This window comes from Adiantum capillus-veneris, chromosome 4 (genome assembly GCF_014529385.1).
Source record: "Adiantum capillus-veneris isolate H3 chromosome 4, ASM1452938v2, whole genome shotgun sequence".
Classification (NCBI taxonomy): domain Eukaryota; kingdom Viridiplantae; phylum Streptophyta; class Polypodiopsida; order Polypodiales; family Pteridaceae; genus Adiantum; species Adiantum capillus-veneris.
In genome coordinates, this window is record NC_140934.1 from 173,270,671 (window position 1) to 173,291,638 (window position 20,968).

Sequence of the window (20,968 nt, forward strand, 5' to 3'; positions counted from 1 at the left end):
GGCTTTATGGCCGTGCTTAAACATCTGTTTCACTGACGGAAAACTGGTTCTTTTTTCCCAAATATGTAACTCGTTTTTTTGGGGCCTTTCTCAAGCCGTTGCAAGTTATCTCAAGTTACTAGGCCTAACTGGTCTTTCGACGTTAAAACTGGTTTTTTTTAAAAAAAGTTAATCTTAGCTTTGTATCATTCAAAACATGGGGTACCTTGTACGGATTCACAATGTGAGGAAGGATGACCTCTTGCTTGGCATAACCCTCGGTTTTTTAGGGGAACTGCCAATCTTTGATTATTCTGCTCTTTCTGAAGGGAAGTATATGGTTTTTTAGCTTGGCATGTGGAAAGGAACTGAAAAATGACTCCACACTTGAAAGTATCTTGGCTAAAGTAGGGCTGAACACTGTCAAACTGAATGGAATACTAAGGGCTTAAAGAGAAACTTGAAGTTTTGAAGGTAAGTATGTGGGGATTACTCTCAGCATTGGCGTAAAAAATTGGCTTTTTTTCATGACATAAAGCTCCACTTGAATAGGTTTTCTTTGATACTCTCTTTTGATTGGTAAGTGAATGGTTGCTACTGTTAATTTAAGCATAGCTACCGAGCTATGGAGAAATCTTGGGAAGTTGAAGGTAAGTATATGGTTGGTACTCTCAAACTTGGCATAAATACCGAGATATGGCTCGAGAAATGAGGTCTCACTTGGTAAAAATGGAGTTTTACAATACTCTATTGACTAGTAAGTATATGGTTGCTACTATGGGCTCAACAAGCATAGCTACCAAGCTATGGCTTAACAAGTAAACCTCACTATTCTTTAAAAATCTAATAACCTAGCTTGTCTAAAGTAATTAAATTCTGTAAGATGGACATGGATAACAACTGATATAGTCCATTAATATCTGTAAAACACATGCAAGGCTAACTGAATTGTTGTCTTGTTTGGATGGATGCTTGTAAGGACTCTATCTTATCTTGGAGGGTTTCTTTTCTTTGGCAAGCAACATTTCTGTTATGAAATATCCATTGAAAAACGGGGAAATTTTTTTACTACCAACCACATTGAAAGAGGATCTCTTTCTTACAATCATTGTACTTAGATAATTCTGATATTGAGTTATTTTCGTACAAATCAGTTCATTGATCCTTGGCCAGTTGTCTTTTGAATGTAAAAGTTCAATTATGTCTTAGTAAGTAAGATTTAATACAGCTACACACACACACACACACACACACACACACACACACACATATATATATATATATATATATATATATATAGAGAGAGAGAGAGAGAGAGAGAGAGAGAGAGAGAGAGAGAGAGAGAGAGAGAGAGAGCTTCCCGTCCTCCTCGCTGGAGTCAAAGGAAGATGAGTTTTAGGATTGAGGCTATGGTGGGTGAAGCCGGTGAGGATCCATGGCTGCTTGGAGATGGGCAGAATTTAGAGAGAGAGAGAGAGAGAGAGAGAGAGAGAGAGAGAGAAAGAGAGAGAAATAATGGAACTCTCTTGTATTCATTAAAAAACCTTTACAATGTATATAAAGAGAGTAATCTTGGCATGCAATGTTTACTAAACTGGTGGTCTGTAGTTGCATGCATTAAGAGCATGTTCTCACATGGGTGCCAATGGGCTTGGAGACCCATCAATCCCCCCCTCAAGCCCAAACCACTGGCAACATAGGTGTGTGTGTGTGCATTTCCCTCAGACAACTATCATAGTGAGACAACAAGAACTGGACCAAAACACAAATGGGAGGTCTTACAACTTATATGTGGTAGTGTCTATAACTTGTACAAAATTTGGCATTATAATAACTGACAATTGAGAGGCTAAAACAAGGCTTTGACATTGATATTGATAACAGACCAAATTAAAAATAAACCTATGATACTTAACAGGGAGAATAACTTTTTGTATGTTGTGTTGTTGATGTACCGAGTGCTCGAAGCAAATCTTCTTTGAAAGTAGTCTGTAGTTGCATCTTGTAGACATAGCAGTTACATCTGTTCCAACAAATCTTACAATACTCCATAAATTTTTTCGCATGGAGTAGCCCTTGATTTTCATCTACCAACGATATAAGCAGAGATGTGTAGAGGTGTGTGAATATCCCCTTCTTTACCTTCAATCGGTTGTGCGAGCACATTGAATTGCAACGTTTTGATAAACTCCTTATCGAGAAATGAATCATAGCAAAATGTGGATCGAGTTGGTGATATCAAACTCGGAAGATTAGAAAGATTCGAATTTGCTTAGACCGAAGAAACACTCTCTTGCTTTGTGTGATTGCCCACTTGCTTGAAGGCCAAGGTCAAATAAGGTGGCCACTATTTCAAAATAGTGTGAAACTAAAAGAAAATGGCGAACTCTGTAGCAGACGACAGCGCCGGTGGATGGCTTTGCTCGCAGCGGGCTGAAGAGGCCGAAACAGTAGATCATCAAGTGTCAAGAGCCCACCGACACACCAGGGCGAACACTTTGAGGGTGGTTTGGAGCAGTTCTGAGCACGTCGAGTAGTACTCTTCCTTCTTCACAGGAGGCTGTTCCTGCGACTTTCTTCAAGGCAAAACTCCCCTTACAGACAGCCAGTCCCATGCAGCCCTTCCCGCACGACCTCCGTGTCTATGGCCTGGGCTCTGATACCACATGTTAGGATCGAGGCTATGGGGGGTGAATCCAGTGAGGATCCATGGCTGCTTGGAGGCGTGCAAAAATGAGAGAGAGAGAGAGAGAGAGAGAGAGAGAGAGAGAGAGAGAGAGAGAGAGAGAGAGAGAGAGAGAGAGAGAGAGAGAGAGAGAGAGAGGAAAGCTCGACATAAATAATAGAACGTGCTTGTATTCATTAAAAAACTTTACAATATATATAAAAAGAGTAAACTTGCCATGCAATCTTCACCAAATTCGTAGTCTATAGTTGCATGCATTAAGAGCATGTTCCCACACGGGTGCCAATGGGCTTGGAAACCCAACAAGGAGCTCTCTGAACTGTTTGAAGATGAAGACGATGAACTGGAGTCATCCTCAAAGCGAACACGCTTCTTGGATTTGCTTGCTTCATGGAATGTAGATTTCCGACCTAAGTAGCTGGGATAATTTATTGAACGGCTCTTCTTCCGAGAGCTCTTGGTAGTCTTCATCAGTTTGTTGACCTTATGTTCAAGAGCATTGTCAAACTCTTCTTATGAGTACAGTTTTTGCTTTTTTGCATTTGAATTTGCTTTCTTCTTCATAGCCAACGTGAGAGGTGAAAAGGTGGCATCACGCCATCGTGAATGGACCTTGTCAAGTGGGTGGTTCCTTGGCTACTTTGCGTATTTCGGGTCCTCAAAATACTTGATCATGCTGGTATTCCATCCTGTCAAGATATTCGGGTGGGAACGGGCCATGCTTTTCCCATGATTCCTCGGAAGGTCTACCCCCGTTGGAATTCTAGTTGGTGTTTGTTGATCAACGACGGAGTTCCGCTTCCAGATGCATTGGCCCCAAAGGCTGGCGCTGTCACCAGGAGGTATTTTTCCTGTTGCCTTCCGTAAATAAGTACTATATATTTTTATTTATTTTATTTTTACTTGTTTTCCCCGAAACCCTTGAAAAGGTGCAAGTGGACATTGCATGGCCAATGTGAAACGGTTGCGGTCGAATAGGTTTCTCACAGCGGGAGTCTGGGTGGGTCAGTCTGGGACTGGTCGGGCCAGTTAGCACTGAATTCTGACGAGTATGGAAGCCTGTGTGCGCCAAATGAAGTCTGGGCCACTTATAACTTTATAAGTCAGTGGGAACTAGAGAATTAACTCAAAAGGGGCAAACTGGACACATGGCAGCTTCTGGGGAGTTTGCTACTTCCAGCTGAAGAGGGGGCGCCCAATTTGAGAGTGGAGGCTGATTTTTGATCATAAGTGAGCTACAGTGTGTGTGTGAGTAGTGGGTGCAGGTCTACAACTTTAATGGAAAGCTTGCCTTCTCCTCTGTCTCATGTAGCACGATGATTTGCTCTCGTGCATCTCTCTCTCCGCTTTGGCACATATGGTAATGCCCCACTAGTTGGGCTACTCAGATGAACATGTACAGTTCTGGGGGTTTATGCGCGTTTGCCAAGGCAAGAGCCTTTTGAACAGTAACCGGATTAGCTAATTGCTAATCCCCCACAGGAACGCACAGTTCCATCGCGAAAGATTGCAAGTTCGGAGAGTTTTCTCGCGTGAAAACTCGTCCAATTCACAGGGGAACTATCTCATTGCGTGCGGGAGCCCTTGGGACACGCGTAGGCGTGTTCGCTCCGCTAAAAACGATCTGACAACGAATTACAGCCTGCTGTGTTTTTCTGCAGGTTTAGGGTTTCGCACCTAAACTGCAAGGGAACACCGGGGGAGCCTCGTGAGAGCCTTGGGATGCGTGTATAGGCTTTTGGGCACCCGACAGTGAAAAACAGGGAATTACAGCCCGCTGAATTTCTGTGACATCTCACTAGAAAGCTTCCACATAGCGAGGGAATTTGTCCTAGACAGGTGCTTTTGACCTACAGGGGTTTTTGCGCCGTTATGTTGCCAAAATCAGGTCGAAAACCTGCGTTTTCAGCCCTCGCCAGGTTTGGACAGCCTTGTGAAAGCTTGTGCGAAGTGGTCGGATCGTTTACCTTAATTTGAATAAAGAAATACCGTAAGGGGCGCCAGTCTTTGGGGCCTGCAGGGTGTCGGTCTTGTGTGCGCAGTGACATTCTAGTCGTTGGACGCAACTGTGTTCTCTTCCATTCTCAGTGCTCTGTGTAAAGTTAACAGGTAATTGAAATAGTACCGGCCTCTACGTTGTACAGGCCGGTTATATGGTTCCATCGACGGGATAGTCACTTTTTCTTCAAAAAGTGCAGCGTGGATTGTTGTGGGTGAAAGCAACACAGAGCTTGTCGTTATGGCAGAGAAGAGAGACCAAGTACCTGAAGAGGGATCTTCCTCACATGGCACGGAGAAAGTTCCTTCAACTCTTCAAGAAGAGGATAGGTTGTTTAGAAATCAACTGCGTTGCTGCATGGACATGTTTCAACAGTTGGCTAACAACCCAAGGATGCAAGAGTTCTTACAGGCTCCGACACAGGGTTTTCAACCTCCTACACAAGGCATGACTGAGCCGTTGCAGGAAAAGGAGATTTCCAATGCGTAGAGGACTCATGATGCTCGAGGGAAAGCCCATGTGGTTGAGCAACTAGCGGTGTCCAATGATCCAAAGCAACTTGCTTTAGCTGGACAAGAAACGTTTGTGAATGGTCAAGGGAGTAATGAACACGCTATGCGTCAGACCCTTCCATTACCTAATACTTATCCTGGTTATTTTGGAGGTGGTTCAGTGTTTCAAGCTATGGCTGGACCTTCCACAGGTTATATGCGAGGGAATGTGTTCGGGACAATGCAAACAGGCATGGGTAACCCTATGTACGCGAACATGGGTGTCCAATCCGGTCTTCAGGGTGCCTACGGCCAGTTTCGAGTGCCTGGAACACAATTTGGTATGGCTGGTTTTTCGCAGCCATACGTACCAAATGCAGATACCACAGGTAAAACAGTTGATGCGAGTGTTGGAATGAACAATCATGGAGCACCACTGTTACAGCCACCTGTTTATGATAATGTGGCTCCTTTGAGTCAGCTTAAGGATTACAAGGAAGGTGGGCAGGGAGTGAAGTTTGAAACTTTTAGAGGAACCGAGGACCAATTGAAGGCTTTGACCTTCATACAGTAGTTCGATGCAGCTTATGCTGGAGGAAACTTCACGGAATCTTCAAAGATACGCAAGGCTGCCACTTTCTTGAAAGGGAATGTGCTCCAATCGTGGACCGCATTGTTGAACCAGGGTCAAGCCCCAACAACGTGGGTCCAATTCAAACAGCTTTTTGCGCCTGCATGGTTGACGAACACTTTTGAAGTGGATGTGATGACAGAATGGCACGAGTTGAATGCTAAACAGTGTGCGAATCTCAAAGAGTACAATAAACTGTTTTGGGCCGCACTGTTGCAGTCACCTCTTACAGGTTTGTGCCATTGTCAGAACAGATTGAGAAGTACTTTTGCAGATTGCCCAAGAAAATCAGGGACTACTGCACAAAGACTATTGTCATGAATATGTTTCAGTTGATAGAGAATGCAAGAGTGGCTAGCAATCTCTCGAAGGGAGATTTCGATGGATTTAATAGCCACAAGAAAGGGTCCCAGGGCAATCAATTTTCAGCCAAGGGCAATGTTGCAACAAAGCCTTCTGAGCCTCCCACAAAGAAGCCCTCCACTGAAGAAGGTGATACATCCAAGAAGCAGTTTAAGTCTTCTTCGGGACGAGGACAAGGACAAAAAAGGCATTTTTTTGGCAAAACTTTTGAAGAAAGGAAAGCTCTTAGGGAGGCCAAGAAATGCTACATTTGTGAACAGGAAGGACATTTTGCAAATGAATGCCCACAGAAGAAGTCACAGGATAAGGATGACAAGTCAGACCATAAAGGGAAGAAGCCAAAGCCAAGTGCAGGACTTGTTCCAGATTTGGTTGGAGACCAGCCAAACACAGATGCCACGGAGCTGTGCAGAGCTTGGGGCAAATTTAGAGACCAGACAATGCTGGTTTTCTTTGATCCAGGAGCCTGTGCAAATTTCATATCACCAGAATTGGCATCAAAGTTGGGCATTCGTGCAGAGGAGATGGGTATGATAGGGGAAGCAGGTTTGGCATGCCCAAGTCATTCAGAGCCCGTTACTCCCATTTTGGGGAAGCTTCGTCTGCACATTCAGAGTTATGTCGATGGTGGATACTTACAACAAAAAGATTACCCTTGTACATAGAGGAAAGACTCATGTCCTTGATGTAAAGCTTAAAGGCGAGTCTGTTCCAGTTGTTTCTGCTTCTGCTATTTCATCTATAATAAAGAATCATCTTTCTGTGTACTTGATCTTTGCAAAAGAAGTACCTCAAGTTGTATCTAATTTGTCTACCTTAGATAAAGACAGGTCAACTTTTTTGAGTGGTTTCAGTGATTGTTTTTCGGACTCTTTGCCAGGGGAGTTACCTCCTGAGAGACCTGAGGATCATACTATAGATCTTGTGCCAGGTTCTAGTCCACCGAATAGACCACCATACAGGGTTAGTGCAGCCCAGCAGAAAGAGATTATGGGTCAGGTCAACGAGCTTTTAGAGAAGGGGCTGATTCAGCCCAGTTCATCCCCTTTTTGTTCGCCTGTACTCTTAGTGCAGAAGAAGGATGGTTCATGGCGCATGTGCATTGACTATCGCGCCTTGAATAAGAATACCATCAAGAACAGGTTCCCCATACCGAGGATAGATGACATTCTTGATCGGCTTGAGGGAGCGTCATTGTTTACAAGAATAGACCTAAAGAGCGGGTATCATCAGATACGCATTAGACCAGAAGATGTCCATAAGACTGCGTTCAGGACAACATTTGGTCTCTATGAGTTTCTTGTCATGCCATTTGGTCTCACAAATGCTCCTGCCACATTTAATAGAATGATGGACATAATTTTTAGACCACATAGAAACTTCGTGGGTACCTTCTTTGATGACATGATTGTCTACTCAAAGTCTGAAGAGGAGCATAGGGATCACTTGACCGCAGTTTTCAATGAGCTACGCAAGAATAGGCTACTCATTAATGCGAAGAAAAGTGAGTTCTTTTTGCAAGAGATTCACTTCCTTGGGCACATTGTTTCAAAGGTTGGGGTACACATGGATCCTGCTAAAGTGGAAGCAATTAGGTCATGGCCAGACTTGAAGTCCGTACATGACATTCGAAGCTTTCTAGGCTTATGTTCCTATTACAAGAGGTTCATCCGAAATTTTGCTGAGATTGCTTCTCCACTCCATGCACTGCAAGGAAAAGGAGTTACTTTCAAGTGGACAGCCAAGGAAATTTTAGCGTTCAAACACTTGAAAGAGAAGCTGACTTCCGATCCGGTAATTATTTTGCCAGATCTTTCTAAACCTTTTGTGGTTCAATGTGATGCGTGTGGCCATAGTCTTGGTGCAGTTCTAATGCAGAATGGCCGAGTAGTCGCATATGAGAGCATAATTCTTTTGAAGACTGAAAGCAACTTGCAAGTCTATGAGAAAGAATTGCTGGCAGTAATTCATGCTCTTACTAGTTGGAAACATTATCTGCTTAGGGGCTGATTTTGTTGTCCAAACGGATCATTAAACCTTGCGATATTTTCTCACACAGACAAAGTTTTCTGAGAAGCACATGCGATGGGCAAACATCTTGTCAATGTTCCATTTTCAGATTGTGCATGTGCAAGGGAAAAAGAACGTGGTGGCTGATGCGTTGTCACGAAAGCCCCAAATTTCAGTAGTGTCAATTCCGTACCATTGTGAACTAGACGAAATGAAGACACAATATGCTGAAGATTCATATTTTGCAAGGATCTATGACCAGCTTGTTGATGGGCAACATCATGAGCACTATATGCTTAAGAATGACTTTCTCATGATGCATGGAAAGTTATGCGTTACCAAACAGTTACGGCCCAAAATTTTGATGGAAAGTCATGCTCCACCTTATGCTGGGCATCGTGGAATTGATGCGACAGTGAAAGGGGTTGAGGCATTCTTCTATTGGCCAGCTTTGCGTCAAGATGTTGACACATTTGTAAGATCATGCTTAGTATGCCAAAAAGTCAAATTTGATAGACAAAAGCAACCGGGATTGTTGCAGCCATTGCCGATCCCAGACAGGCCATGGGAAAGCATAGCAATGGACTTTATCTTTGATCTTCCAAGGACGCAAACAGGCAATGATGGGATTTGGACTATTATTTGTAGGTTCAGTAAGCAGGCCCATTTCATTCCTGTGAGGAAGAAGATAAAGCCAGAACACATGGTCAAGATATTTATGAGCAATATCTTTAAATATCACGGGATGCCTCAGTCAATTGTCAGTGACAGGGATCCACGTATGACGAGTCTTTTCTGGAAGGCATTGTTTGAGAACATGGGCACTACGCTAAAGTTCTCTTCTTCATTTCATCCGCAAACTGATGGACAGTCAGAAGAGGCAACTTCTATTGTTCTGGACCTGCTCAAATGTTATGTGTCAGAGCACAAGGCAACTTGGGAACACCATCTTCCATTGGTTGAATATGCTTACAATAACACTGTGCATACATCAACAGGTAAGGCACCATTTGAGATAGTGGAAGGAGGGAAGAAAGTCCCGTCCATTTTGTAGACTAAGGACCAGATTTTTGAGGCAGACAAGTATGTGCAAGATATGGATGAAACATACAGGAAGATAAAGATTGCTCTTGAAAAGACTCAGGCTAAGCCAAAGAAAGTTGCTGATCGTCACTGTCGTGAACTTGTATTTTCACTTGGTGATTGGGTACTTTTGCGCTTTGAAAAGGCCAGGTTAAGGAAAAGGAAAGGTTAAGGAAAAGGAAAGGCAAGGAACGCTTGTTTCCTAAGCTCAGTATGCGATATTATGGTCCTTTTCAGATTTCAGAAAAGATCAGCGATGTAGCTTACAGGTTAAAGCTACCAGAAGGCTGGAAAATACATAATGCTTTTCATGTCAGCCTTCTAAGACCCTTTGTTGGTGATATGCTAGAGAATATGCTTGATGAGGAACTACCCGAAGTGGAAGAATTGGATGAAATCCTTGTTCTTGAACAGATATTGGCACATAAAGAAAGAAAGGTTAGAGGGAAGGTTGCAAGACGCTATTTGGTGAAGTTCAAGAACTATCCATCGTTGGATGCCAAATGGATGGAAGAGTCTGAATTGCTTGATTCACCTCAGCTATTGCAATTGTATCTTGAAGCCTTTCAGATGGAACCCACAGCGACTTGATGTAGCCTTTTCTGGAGCAAGGCAAGAGCATGGTTCATGATGCTCAAGAGAGTAGTTAAGCAATTGTATCTACTCTTTCCATACAGAATTTAGCTAGAGAAGTTTGTGCTTGAGAGTACACTAGAAGACTTCTATGCTTGATATATGTGTCGTAGCCAGGTTGGTGGGATTGTTTAATCGTCCAACGCTACATTTCCGGAAGCATGTATATCTTGGATTCTCATCATAGAATATATGTGATATCAGGAGATACCGCATGTATTATTGGCATGCAAGCGAGGTCGCTTGCAGTATTTCAAGGGTGGGGTGTGTCACGAGGAGGTGTATTTTTCTTGTTGCCTTCTGTAAATAAGTACTAGATATTTTTATTTATTTTATTTTTACTTGTTTTCCCCGGAACCCTTGAAAAGGTGCAAGTGGACATTGCATGGCCAATGTGAAACGGTTGCGACCGAATAGGTTTCTCACAGCGGGAGTCTCGGTCGGTCAGACTAGGACTGGTCGGGCCAGTTAGCACTGAATTCTGATGAGTATGGAAGCCTGTGTGCGCCAAATGAAGTCTGGGCCACTTGGAAAGTCACTTATAACTTTATAAGTCAGTGGGAACTAGAGAATTAACTCAAAAGGGGCAAACTGGACACATGGCAGCTTCTGGGGAGTTTGCTACTTCCAGCTGAAGAGGGGGCGCCCAATTTGAGAGAGGAGGCTGATTTTTGATCATAAGTGAGCTACAGTGTGTGTGTGAGTAGTGGGTGCAGGTCTACAGCTTTAATGGAAAGCTTGCCCTCTCCTCTGTCTCATGTAGCGCAATGATTTGCTCTCGTGCATCTCTGTCTCCGCTTTGGCACATATGGTAATGCCCCACTAGTTGGGCTACTCAGATGAACATGTACAGTTCTGGGGGTTTATGCGCGTTTGCCAAGGCAAGAGCCTTTTGAACAGGAACCGGATTAGCTAATTGCTAATCCCCCACAGGAACGCACAGTTCCATCGCGAAAGATTGCGAGTTCGGAGAGTTTTCTCGCGTGAAAACTCGTCCAATTCACAGGGGAACTGTCCCATTGCGTGCGGGAGCCCTTGGGACACGCGTAGGCGTGTTCTCTCCGCTAAAAACGATTCGAAACAGCGAATTACAGCCTGCTGTGTTTTTCTGCAGGTTTAGGGTTTCGCACCTAAACTGCAAGGGAACACCGGGGGAGCCTCGTGAGAGCCTTGGGATGCGTATACAGGCTTTTGGGCACCCGGCAGTGAAAAACAGGGAATTACAGCCCGCTGAATTTCTGTGACAGCTCACCAGAAAGTTTCCAGATAGCGAGGGAATCCGTCCTAGATAGGTGCTTTTGACCTTCAGGGGTTTTTGCGTCGTTATGTTGCCAAAATCAGGTCGAAAACCTGCGTTTTCAGCCCTCGCCAGGTTTGGACAGCCTTGTGAAAGCTTGTGCGAAGTGGTCGGATCGTCTACCTTAATTTGAATAAAGAAATATCGAAAGGGGCGCCAGTCTTTGGGGCCTACAGGGTGTCGGTCTCGTGTGCGCAGTGACATTCAAGTCGCTACTGTGTTCTCGTCCATTCTCAGTGCTCTGTGTAAAGTTAACAGGTAATTGAAATAGTACCGCCCTTTACGTTGTACAGGCCGGTTATAGGCGCCCCATCTGGTATTTCTTTATTATTGATGTTGTAGGGTTCTCTCTCTGTAGGTGCTCCTAAGCTGATCTACCAAGAGAAAAGGCCTTCGCACACTTATAAAGGTTTTACAGATGGCCTTTGGCCAAAAGCAATTTATTGAAACGCTCTGCTCTCCAAAAGCTCCTGCTCCGAAAGCTAGCACCCAAAGGGCTGTTTGAACACAGCATAGTTACAGGGAATGGTCTTTTTCAGGTCTCCGTTCCCCATTCCCATTCCAACTTCTCGTTCCGAATCCCCGTTCCGTGTTTCAAGCGTGAGTGTTCGTAACATGGAAAGGCGTTTCATGCCCGTTGCCGTTCCCCGTTCCCCATTCAAAATCTTGAAAAATATAAAACAAAAACTAATCAAGATGGTTCCAAACAAAGCACCCCTTTATGTGATCTCTTCCAGGTAGGTTACACATTGATGAGCACTTAAGAGACAGACACAACTGTATAGCGCATTTATAGGTTCCATTGTATTTATCCATTGTCATCGTACCATCGTACGGTAAAGTACCACTGTACGACCACAGCTGTGACCATATTTTTTGTCCAGTACGATACATACAATGGATAATTAAATATACCAAACAAAGCAATTGTGATGAACCAAACTCCCTCGAAGACCAAATGGTTGTTCCACCCCCTAAACCAGCTCCTTAATGAATAAAATGGTGCACCCAATAGCCCCTTGTAATGAAACTGTACAAATCGCAGAATATGGCATATGATGTCACAAGTTTGTGACCTGGCATTAGTGTCCCCAACTTAAAACATTGGCTGAGTGGAGACAGAGGGGGAGGCTAGGGTTTAAAAACCTAACCCAACTTGCAGATAATGGCAGAGGCCCCTAAACCCTTTAAAATAAAGTGTGGGGTAACATTGTACGAGGCTGATGACGTGACAGCCCGTACAAACACCCTTGTAAATTGCGGAGCTGATGCCATGGCACATTATATGCCTGTGTATAGACTTTTTGCCTGTGGCTTGACATTTAACTTTATTATTTCAGATTGTCTTGGCCTTAATTGAATAAATTGCAGTCCTTTTAGTGTGTTGCTTGGGGTCAACTGCTGGTTTGGTTCTCATTCTTTTGTTGATGTGCAGTCCAACACTTTTGACTCTATGGAATGCAGGTTCCTGAGGGCAGTGTCATAGCGTTGTCAACATATGAATGGCCAGCCATTACATGGCTTGTTATGGGGCGCTTATGAGCAAATTGTACTCTGCACGTATAATCTGCTGTTCTTCAATGTTCCAAATTTGAAAGTCCCAACTTTTGGTCTGGACAAAGTCCCGGGGAGAGTTTTATTTTGAGTTGTATGGTAGACTTATTCATAAAGTTTTTAGAGTACCTGTGCTGAAGATGTTCACCGCAACAACTAGATTTTGGTACATTAATTGAATTTTGTAGTGAAATAAAATAGGATCTTTCTACTGCAATTTTGACTGATTTTCTGGACACAATTTCTTGAGAGGTATGGGCTATGATGTCAATTTCCTGAAGCTGATAGTGGTCAGAAGATCTGGCTGCTGTAAGTTCTACTCAATGTTTCGAAGCATTTTGTGTAACATTTGCAGTGGCCATCTTCTATATGATTACTTCCTTACTCAGCTGAGCCCGTCGTTGCATGCAACTTCTAAAGCCACCAATAGCAACAGTGTGTTTCAATTTATGCGTTCTTTAATAGCGAAGTCTCATCAAGATTGAATCCATGGTAGGATGCTCACACTTGGTGCATACAACTTGTTTGAAAATGTTGACGGGAATGCAAAGAGTGTACTACTGATACGAATACACTAAGGTCTGGTGCCAATTTCTTGACCCGTGGAGTGAGTCTGCTTTAGTTTCATGTGGGTGCTTATATAAAAACAAAGTGATTTTAGCTTGCTAGAAATTTTAACACGCTAAAAGAGGGTTGGATTTATGGTAAAGATTACTCGTTTAACTGTTGAGCTCATGTAAACTGGAAGTCGAGTAACGGGTTTTTACATAATTATATTTGTAGATTTGGTCTGCGTTCGAGAATTTGCCAGCGTTTCCTCGTTTATAGGCTACGTAATGTAGTGCTTATAAATAGCAGTCGATCCTATTCCAATCTCAAGGGCAGACTCTCTTCATACCCCATATTGGCACATTGTACGTACTAGTGAAGCAAGGTTAGGAGAAGAAAAGACAACGTGCAAGTCAATCAAGAGAGCACTTTGGCATAAGAAGACTCTTTTAAGTGTGGCAATCTATGGTTGTCGTGTTTTTCTTCTTATTGATGCTATTGTGCACTCACTGTGAAAGAGAAAATTCGTTTTCCTACATATCAATTTCTGTTTGCCATCTTGCTCTTGCATGTGAAAGCCAATTATGTTGCCATTGAGCAGGCAGGTAAATGGATCACATTTTGGGCTTGATGCATTCTGCTGAATTGCATTTATACGAGGGTTGTCTAAACACACGATGCTGCAGATTGGAGTGTTCTGAGATAATATTACACATCATTTTTCCAAATCAAATTGTGACCTTCACTTGCATCCAAGGGGCAGATGCGCAGCCATTGGACCAACATATGATCAGCTAGCCATTGGAGCAACATATTAGTAGTTGGCATTCCACTTACTAATGTCAAACAAGCAGAGGAAGACTTTCACCCTATTGCCTAATGTGGCTCTTGTGATTTGTGTGTTGCAATAACATTGCAGAGCCGTCCAAAGCTGGTCTCATTTCATATAGCGCAACTTAGGGTCTTTTATGTAATTGTCACAGTGCATGTGTTTGTGAGTGAGAGATCAAGGCTTTCTATTATATACATGTTCTCAAATCTTGATGGATCTTTACTGGCAAATCAACGTACATAGAGCCTAAAGTGGTCAACTACTCTTAATGGGAAAGGACTAGTAAACCCTAATATAAAATGATACCCGTGTGTGTGGGTATGGGTGTGGTCTTTTCACCTTTCAAGGGACGTGATTGCAATGGCCATCCTCATCTTGAGTCGAGAAGCCAATTCGCAGGACTAGTTGCTAGTCATGAAACAAAGAGGTAAGTTTGGTTCTGATCTTTTGGTTGACAAAGAGAGTGTCTGACAAATGTAGAAGAGGGGATAGGCGTGTTCATTTGCTTATTGCAATGAAATAGATTTGTACAACAGAACAACGGGTACATACAACATCTAACGTGCAAAAATTATAGGTCGATACCTTTGTTGGAGCTAAATGGCTCTTGTGCCTTTGGTAGGTTGCACAACTAACTGTTTCTCATAGATTATCTCATGTGAACTCTAAAGTGACATTTTGAAGTTGAAGTGATTGTAAATATTGCTCTACTCATCTCTCTCTCTCTATCCTTCCTGAGCTTGCTTCCGTCACATCTTCTGCCACGACTTAGACCTACACACTTTCCTGTCCTAGCCATCGTGTGGGTGATTCTCAGCATCGTCAAGGTCGTTGGTTGGTGGGTAGGTGATCCTAGCCCTACATCAAGTGCTATTTTTGTAGCGGAATCACTGCTGCAGTCGACGGATTGATGACAGTTCAACATCCATAATTAATCAACAGCAGCCTCTCGAACATTGCGAATGATTATATGCCTCGTAAGTGGCTGTAACTAGAGTGCTTTGTCAGCTTGCATAATCGGAAGTGGACGAAGAATGCTAATAGAATATTAAATTTGTTGTCCAGGTTATAAGATTTTTATCCTCATTATGAGTAGTGACAAGGATGTGGGACCGTCCAACCGAAACACCTATCTCTCAACGAGGGTCTTATGTCCTTGTAATCAATGCAAGCATGTTGTGCGACGGACAAGACGTGTTTCTTTGCAGCACGTTCGCGAATATGGCGAGTTCGATCCATCTATTATAGATCGAGTTGTTGCCAATTATAACTCGTCGGACTCTGAGGTTGGCCAACAAGCAGCAATCTTGCAACCCAATAGACGTGTTCGCAGGCGCTTTGGTCAAGCAGTATATGTGAGGCCACAAGATGTAGCCTCTGACAGCTCGGGGGATGATCATGCAGAGCACATTCCCAATGAGACAATGTTTGAGCCCGAGATTGATGAAATGATCGAGACGATCATGGATTCAGAAAGGCTTATCTATGATGATATAAAAAGTGAAGCCGATACGCCATTGTATAATGGAGCACATATGTTTAGATTGAAAGCACTCCTGGTTCTTCTCAACATGCAGGCAAAGTTTGGATGGAGTGACACTAGCGTCACAACGCTTTTCAGGTGATCTATTACAATTAGTTTACTTTAATAAAACTCTAAATGTATAATGATCTGATAGATTTTTACACGACTGTATCGTATTTTTATGTTGTGTAGATTGCTTAAAGAGTACATACTACCAGCTGACAATGTGATGCCAGATTCCCGAGATGAAGCAAGAAAGATTTTGCGAAACTTGGGGATGGATTACAATTCTATCCACGCTTGTCCTAATGACTGCATTCTTTTCAGAGGGGAATACATAGACATGGAGAAGTGTCCGAAATGTGATTCTGAAAGATATCGAGTAGATCTCCACGGGACAAAAATTCCACAAAAGGTTTTGTGACATTTTCCTCTGCTTCCTCGCATCAAGCATTTCTTCGAATGTAAGTCCATGGCCGCCCTAGCATCATGGCATGAGGAGAATAAATCTTCGGATGGTGTGCTACGAATTTCTGCAGATTGCGTAGCCTGGAAACATATAGATGGAACATGGTCGGATTTTGCCAGGGAAGCTCGAAATTTGTGCTTAGGCTTGGCTATGGATGGCGTAAATCCATTTGGTCAAAGATCAACATCTTACAGTGTATGGCCCGTTGTCATCGTCAACTACAACATTCCCCCGTGGTTGACTACGAAGAAGGGGCACCTATGGCTAAGCTTGATTGTGCCAGGGCGATATAAAGTGGAGAATATGGATGTGTATCTTCGTCCACTATTGGAAGAGCTACAACAATTGTGGATTGGCATAGAGGTGGTGGATATGAGCCGACACACAGAACGACGGAATGCTTTGATCAGAGGCATTCTAATGTGGACCATGCATGACTATCCCGGGCTAACAGAATGCTCAGGTGATCTATTGACACTCCTCACGCAGACACTGTAAATCTTGTTTTTTCCCATAGTTGATCTATTATCATGTGTATATATGCAGGGCTTTAAACAAGCGGATACAGAGCATGTGTCACATGTGGATCTAAACTGAATGCACGTAGGGCGCCCTCACTGAAGAAGCAAATCTACGAAGGTCATCAAGCGTATCTTCCAGAGAATCATGTGTTACGCGACGGCTTTTTGGGAAGAGAGCCACCTAAGAAATGGACTGACCTAAGAGACACTTTCGTACTATCCAAGCATTGTGAACAAGTAAGTATGTAAATAGTTAACATCCCCCTTTTACAAGTTATGTGCTTGAAAGCTCTCATGTAAGTTATGTGGCTCTGGCAGGTAATATTTCATCCTACAAAGTTTACATCAAACTGGTGGTACGTCATAGAGGTAGCCCCTCGTAGTGCAAGGACGTATGAAGGCTACCATGTGCCAATCACAACGGCATCAATGGAGGAGATTAGAGAAGATGCTCAATCAGAAGCCGCTGCGATGGTGCCAGACGAGCATCAAAATGCTACTACTCTATATGGGGTGCATGCAGAGGAGCTACAAAATGAAACAGAGGATATGTGTTTAAACGGAGAGCTCTATATAGATATAGGAAGTTATGTTGAGTTATGCGAGGATGAGAGAGAGATCTCTTAAAGCCACAAATATTGTATTTGAACAATTTTGCTCCGTGTTGTAAAAGCTCTGGCTCTCTAAGTACCTTCCATGGTGTATAACGCTCTTTTCTACTCGCGCTCACATCTTTTGATTGAAAATTCTGAGTTTTCGACTTGCCTCTTCTATTACTCAATTCATTGCGTCATTGTATTTATATGCGTCATTACGTCATTGTATTTAATGGTCTTTGCGTCATTGTCTACTCTATTAATTCAATATTAAGTTTAAATATTCGTGTGTTTAATGCAGGTATGGATGATGAGGAGTTTCTTTCTTCTTTGTCACCGCAGCAGAGACAGTGGTACGTGGAGCGTCATCGCTCTGGCGCATCATCGCGCGTTCCTACTCCATCCGCATCTCCCTCTCTTTCGGAGCATTCGGCGCGCTTCGAAGCTTCGGTGTTGACGAGACGATCTTCACACTCGTTTAGACACCGACGCTCTAGTGGTGGCGGTGGCGGTTGTTGTGGGGATTTCGCCGCCGATGCCTCCACACCGCGTCGTGTTCGACGAGGCTCTTTACCCTCCCCTTCTTTGCCCGCCCCCACACCAGCCACAACATCGCCATCTACGCCAGGTTTCGCGCGGCTGACTGTTCCTAGCAGCTACCCACCTCTACCTACTCCGCCAGGAGCCACCCCACTCGACACTCCTCGCTTAGGGGCTCAGACGCCGGTGGAGACACCTGACGTCCGTACCCCCATCGACACGCCGCTAGAGACCCCTGCCGGGACACCCAGGTTCACGCGTCACCGGCCAGAGGGCTTGCCTTACTCCGTCGACTTTAGCGGCGGCATCATCATGGATAATGACGGCAAGAAGGTGATCTCGCGCATGCGTGGTCTTTGCTCTCAGCTGTTTAGATACTACATACTAAACAAATGGAGTGAAGTACCAAGTGATTTAAGCCAGAGTCATCAGCATACTTCATGATGAGTTTCCCGTTCCAACACGGGATCAGCGCTTCAATGAAGACCTGATGAAGATTCGAATGCGCGAATACTGCAAACACAAGCGTTCCGAAGTGCAAAAAGCAATCAAGCATGGTGGAACATGCCAGATTGGCTGGCCAAAGAAGATTGGAAGAATGCGAAGAAAGCAGCGCGCGAGAACCCCGACAAGTGGAAGCAACAAAAGAATGCAGCCAGAGCGCGAGTAGAGGCAGGGAGCTCGCACCACTTGGGGAGCGGTGGATGGGCATCATTTGAGGCTGATTTTGTAAGTGTTTTCGCATTGCTCTTTATGTTCGATAGTTTAGGGTTTATGAGTTTTTTAATTCTAACATAATGAAATCTTTGTATGTTTTAACAGTGGTCGATGACAGGACGTGATCCCACACCGTACGAGCGCGAGTACGCAGGCAGGAAGGGCTTAAACGCCCTGATAGACATTCTCAGTTCTTGCGGTGGCATGGTTAGTATTAGGGTTTACTCTTTTCTATTTTTTGTATAGTTTTATACATGTCGTTATATGTTTATACTTACTGAAAGCTGTCTTATTGTCTTTTTTTGCAGAATCCGACAGATACACCGCTTGGACGCGATGAGACGTCTGATTAGACGACGTCAATTTAGTCGTAGCTAGATAGCATTAGTTTAGGGTTTCTCATAGATTATGTATCATGAGATGGATTTTATACGTCTTTTTGAACCATGTATATTATTACATTTGTCACCGCAATTCATTTTGCCAATCAATTCTTTATGCCTATGATGTTGTACAATTGTCATTATTACATTTGCCAATCAATTCATTTTGCCTATGATGTGTACAATTGTCAATTTTATGCTTGTCAATTTTGCAAACAATGCGTCTTGTGGGTGACTATTTTGGGTCTATTATCTACCCTTGCACTTTTTTTAAAAAGTGAATCAAGTACAATATGGTTGATGGGTGGCAGGGCATTCAATGCCCTGTCACCAAATTTTTTTTCTCTCGGGCGTCGCTATAACCGTCGCTATTTATGGCTCTGTAGCGTCGCTATGAGCGTCGCTATAGACTTCTGTGTAAACGTCGCTATAACCGTCGTTATGAGCGTCGCTATATAGCGACACTTATAGCAACGCTATTAGCAATGGTTTAGCGACGCCGGGGGTTATAAAAACCCAGTGTATTTCCGTCGCTAACAGCGTCACAAGAGCACACAACCTCTTGTAGTGCAATAGCGTGAGTTGGGAGAGGCAACAGGCTCCGGATGTCAACCTGCCGTGATTTGGGAGAGGAGTAGGCTCCGGATGTCAACCTGCCGGAGAGGCAATAGGCTACGGATGTCAACCTGTCCCTGTTTACTTCGTTACTCTTGATGGCGCTGTTTGTTTTAGAGCTTTACAGAGCACGACAACTTTTTACTTCACAGCTTTTTATTTGCTTGACGTTGCTCCTTTTATTAGAGCTTTAGAGGGAGATCATGTCAAGCCACGTGGGCTGCTGAGAAGCCAAGAAGGGAAAATCCGCCACTTCGCTAACGAAGTAATTAATCATCAACCTCGTTTCGATCATTGCCCATGATTTCATGCCTCGTCAGCACGCGTAATCCATGAACCTCGTCAACATGTGTCCTCTGAAATTATACATTGCTGTAGGTTGTCCGGCACGCATTGAGGCGCATCTGCAAGCGTAGCATCAATTTAGAACCAGTGTGCGGCTCTGTAATTGTCTTCAACATGCAAGGAGCTTGGCCCGCAACCCAACGACCCTTGACGGTCGGGATATGGACACTTAGTGTCCATTCACTCATATTACCTGCTCCCCCATGGCTCTCAGCCTCTGTCGATTGCCAAGGGGTCGCAGGTATTATGAGGAATGGACACCTACCCCATAGTCCTTGAGAATCACTTATCAACCCCCCCACACAGTACATCACATGTATTTTTGGTCCCATAAGTCATATTTGACAACCAAGGACATCTCCCTCTCTCTCTCTCTCTCTCTCTCTCTCTCTCTCTCTCAAAAGTGGTATCTCAAAGCTGAAGTTTGCGGCATGGGACAGATTACACGATGACGGAGTTCTTCAATATACATATACTTGTGGGAATTCAACGCAACTTTGGAGCGTTGGAATTTAACTAGAGAGAAATCTGATCAAAATTTAGGCTTAAGGCAGTTATCGACTTGAAAACATTGTGTTTTAAGCAGTAGATGCTTTCATGCTTTAATTGACATGTATGCTCGTTGGGGTGTATTCATAAAAACACACAGTGCTTTCCGAGCCACTTGCACGAGAGCTTGCAACTTGTTTCATGTGTAGATTACTGTGAACCTTTGAGGGTATGACTTGAGATTGTGGGTAGCCATTGTAGATGAGCCATCTTTGGGGCATTACGCTAATGCATTGATTCAATGTGCTTATGTTGGGAGTTAGATGGCAAGTTGCAAGCAGTATGGTCACATATACCTTATACTGATTGATGCATCACGATGCCATGGGTGCATTTATGCATTTTTGAAGCATCGAGATTTTGATGATTTGTATTTGAATGCTAAGCATTATGGCTGTGACTTTGATGTCGACCGTGTTGACTTGATTTTGCTATTGAGCTTGGTCGATGCTAGAATTGTGGATTTTGTCCATTGTCATCAGTGTTATGTTGATGTTGGTTTTTGGTAGATTTGTTGATTTTCTGAACAAATATATGCTCTCTTCACTCAGAGGTTTTTCTTGTATGTTAGCAGAACATTGATGGCCACATTGCAAGATTG

The 20,968-nt window shown here is 43.6% G+C and overlaps 2 protein-coding genes across 6 annotated transcripts in view; both read left to right on the forward strand.

Moving 5' to 3' along the window:
* Nucleotides 1–12,943, forward strand: part of LOC147460370 (mitochondrial ATP-independent inner membrane protease subunit 1a-like) — a 42,294-nt gene extending 29,351 nt beyond the window's left edge. For 2 of the 3 annotated variants that reach the window (XM_086511453.1, XM_086511454.1), the window contains one exon: nucleotides 12,637–12,943. In XM_086511453.1, the coding sequence (XP_086367579.1) occupies nucleotides 12,637–12,714 (78 nt within the window). In that variant the 3' untranslated portion in view covers nucleotides 12,715–12,943. Of the gene's footprint in view, nucleotides 1–12,607 lie in introns of all 3 variants that reach the window. The other variant, XM_086511455.1, reaches the window with a different exon arrangement.
* A 155-nt stretch (nucleotides 12,944–13,098) lies between these two features.
* Nucleotides 13,099–19,006, forward strand: LOC147460371 (uncharacterized). 3 transcript variants are annotated; one of them, XM_086511452.1, is made up of 4 exons: nucleotides 13,099–16,859; nucleotides 16,941–18,487; nucleotides 18,581–18,682; nucleotides 18,784–19,006. In XM_086511452.1, exons 2-4 carry the CDS (start codon nucleotides 18,323–18,325, stop codon nucleotides 18,826–18,828), a joined length of 312 nt encoding a protein of 103 aa, XP_086367578.1. In that variant the 5' UTR covers nucleotides 13,099–16,859; nucleotides 16,941–18,322; the 3' UTR covers nucleotides 18,829–19,006. The 3 variants fall into 3 exon arrangements, 1 of the variants encoding a protein (XP_086367578.1); XR_015187960.1 differs by lacking the exons at nucleotides 18,581–18,682; nucleotides 18,784–19,006 and having other exon boundaries at nucleotides 13,099–16,564; nucleotides 16,648–16,859; nucleotides 16,941–18,299; XR_015187959.1 differs by lacking the exons at nucleotides 18,581–18,682; nucleotides 18,784–19,006 and having other exon boundaries at nucleotides 13,099–15,084; nucleotides 15,173–16,859; nucleotides 16,941–18,299.
* Nucleotides 19,007–20,968: the final 1,962 nt, after the last annotated feature.

What these genes read in the sequence shown, in the direction of transcription:
- LOC147460371 (XM_086511452.1), top strand. Translation starts at nt 18,323, where the DNA reads ATGCCAGATTGGCTGGCCAAAGAAGATTGGAAGAATGCGAAGAAAGCA. An exon ending in CATCATTTGAGGCTGATTTT is followed by an intron (nt 18,488 to 18,580) that starts GTAAGTGTTTTC and finishes ATGTTTTAACAG; the next exon opens with TGGTCGATGACAGGACGTGA. An exon ending in TCAGTTCTTGCGGTGGCATG is followed by an intron (nt 18,683 to 18,783) that starts GTTAGTATTAGG and finishes CTTTTTTTGCAG; the next exon opens with AATCCGACAGATACACCGCT.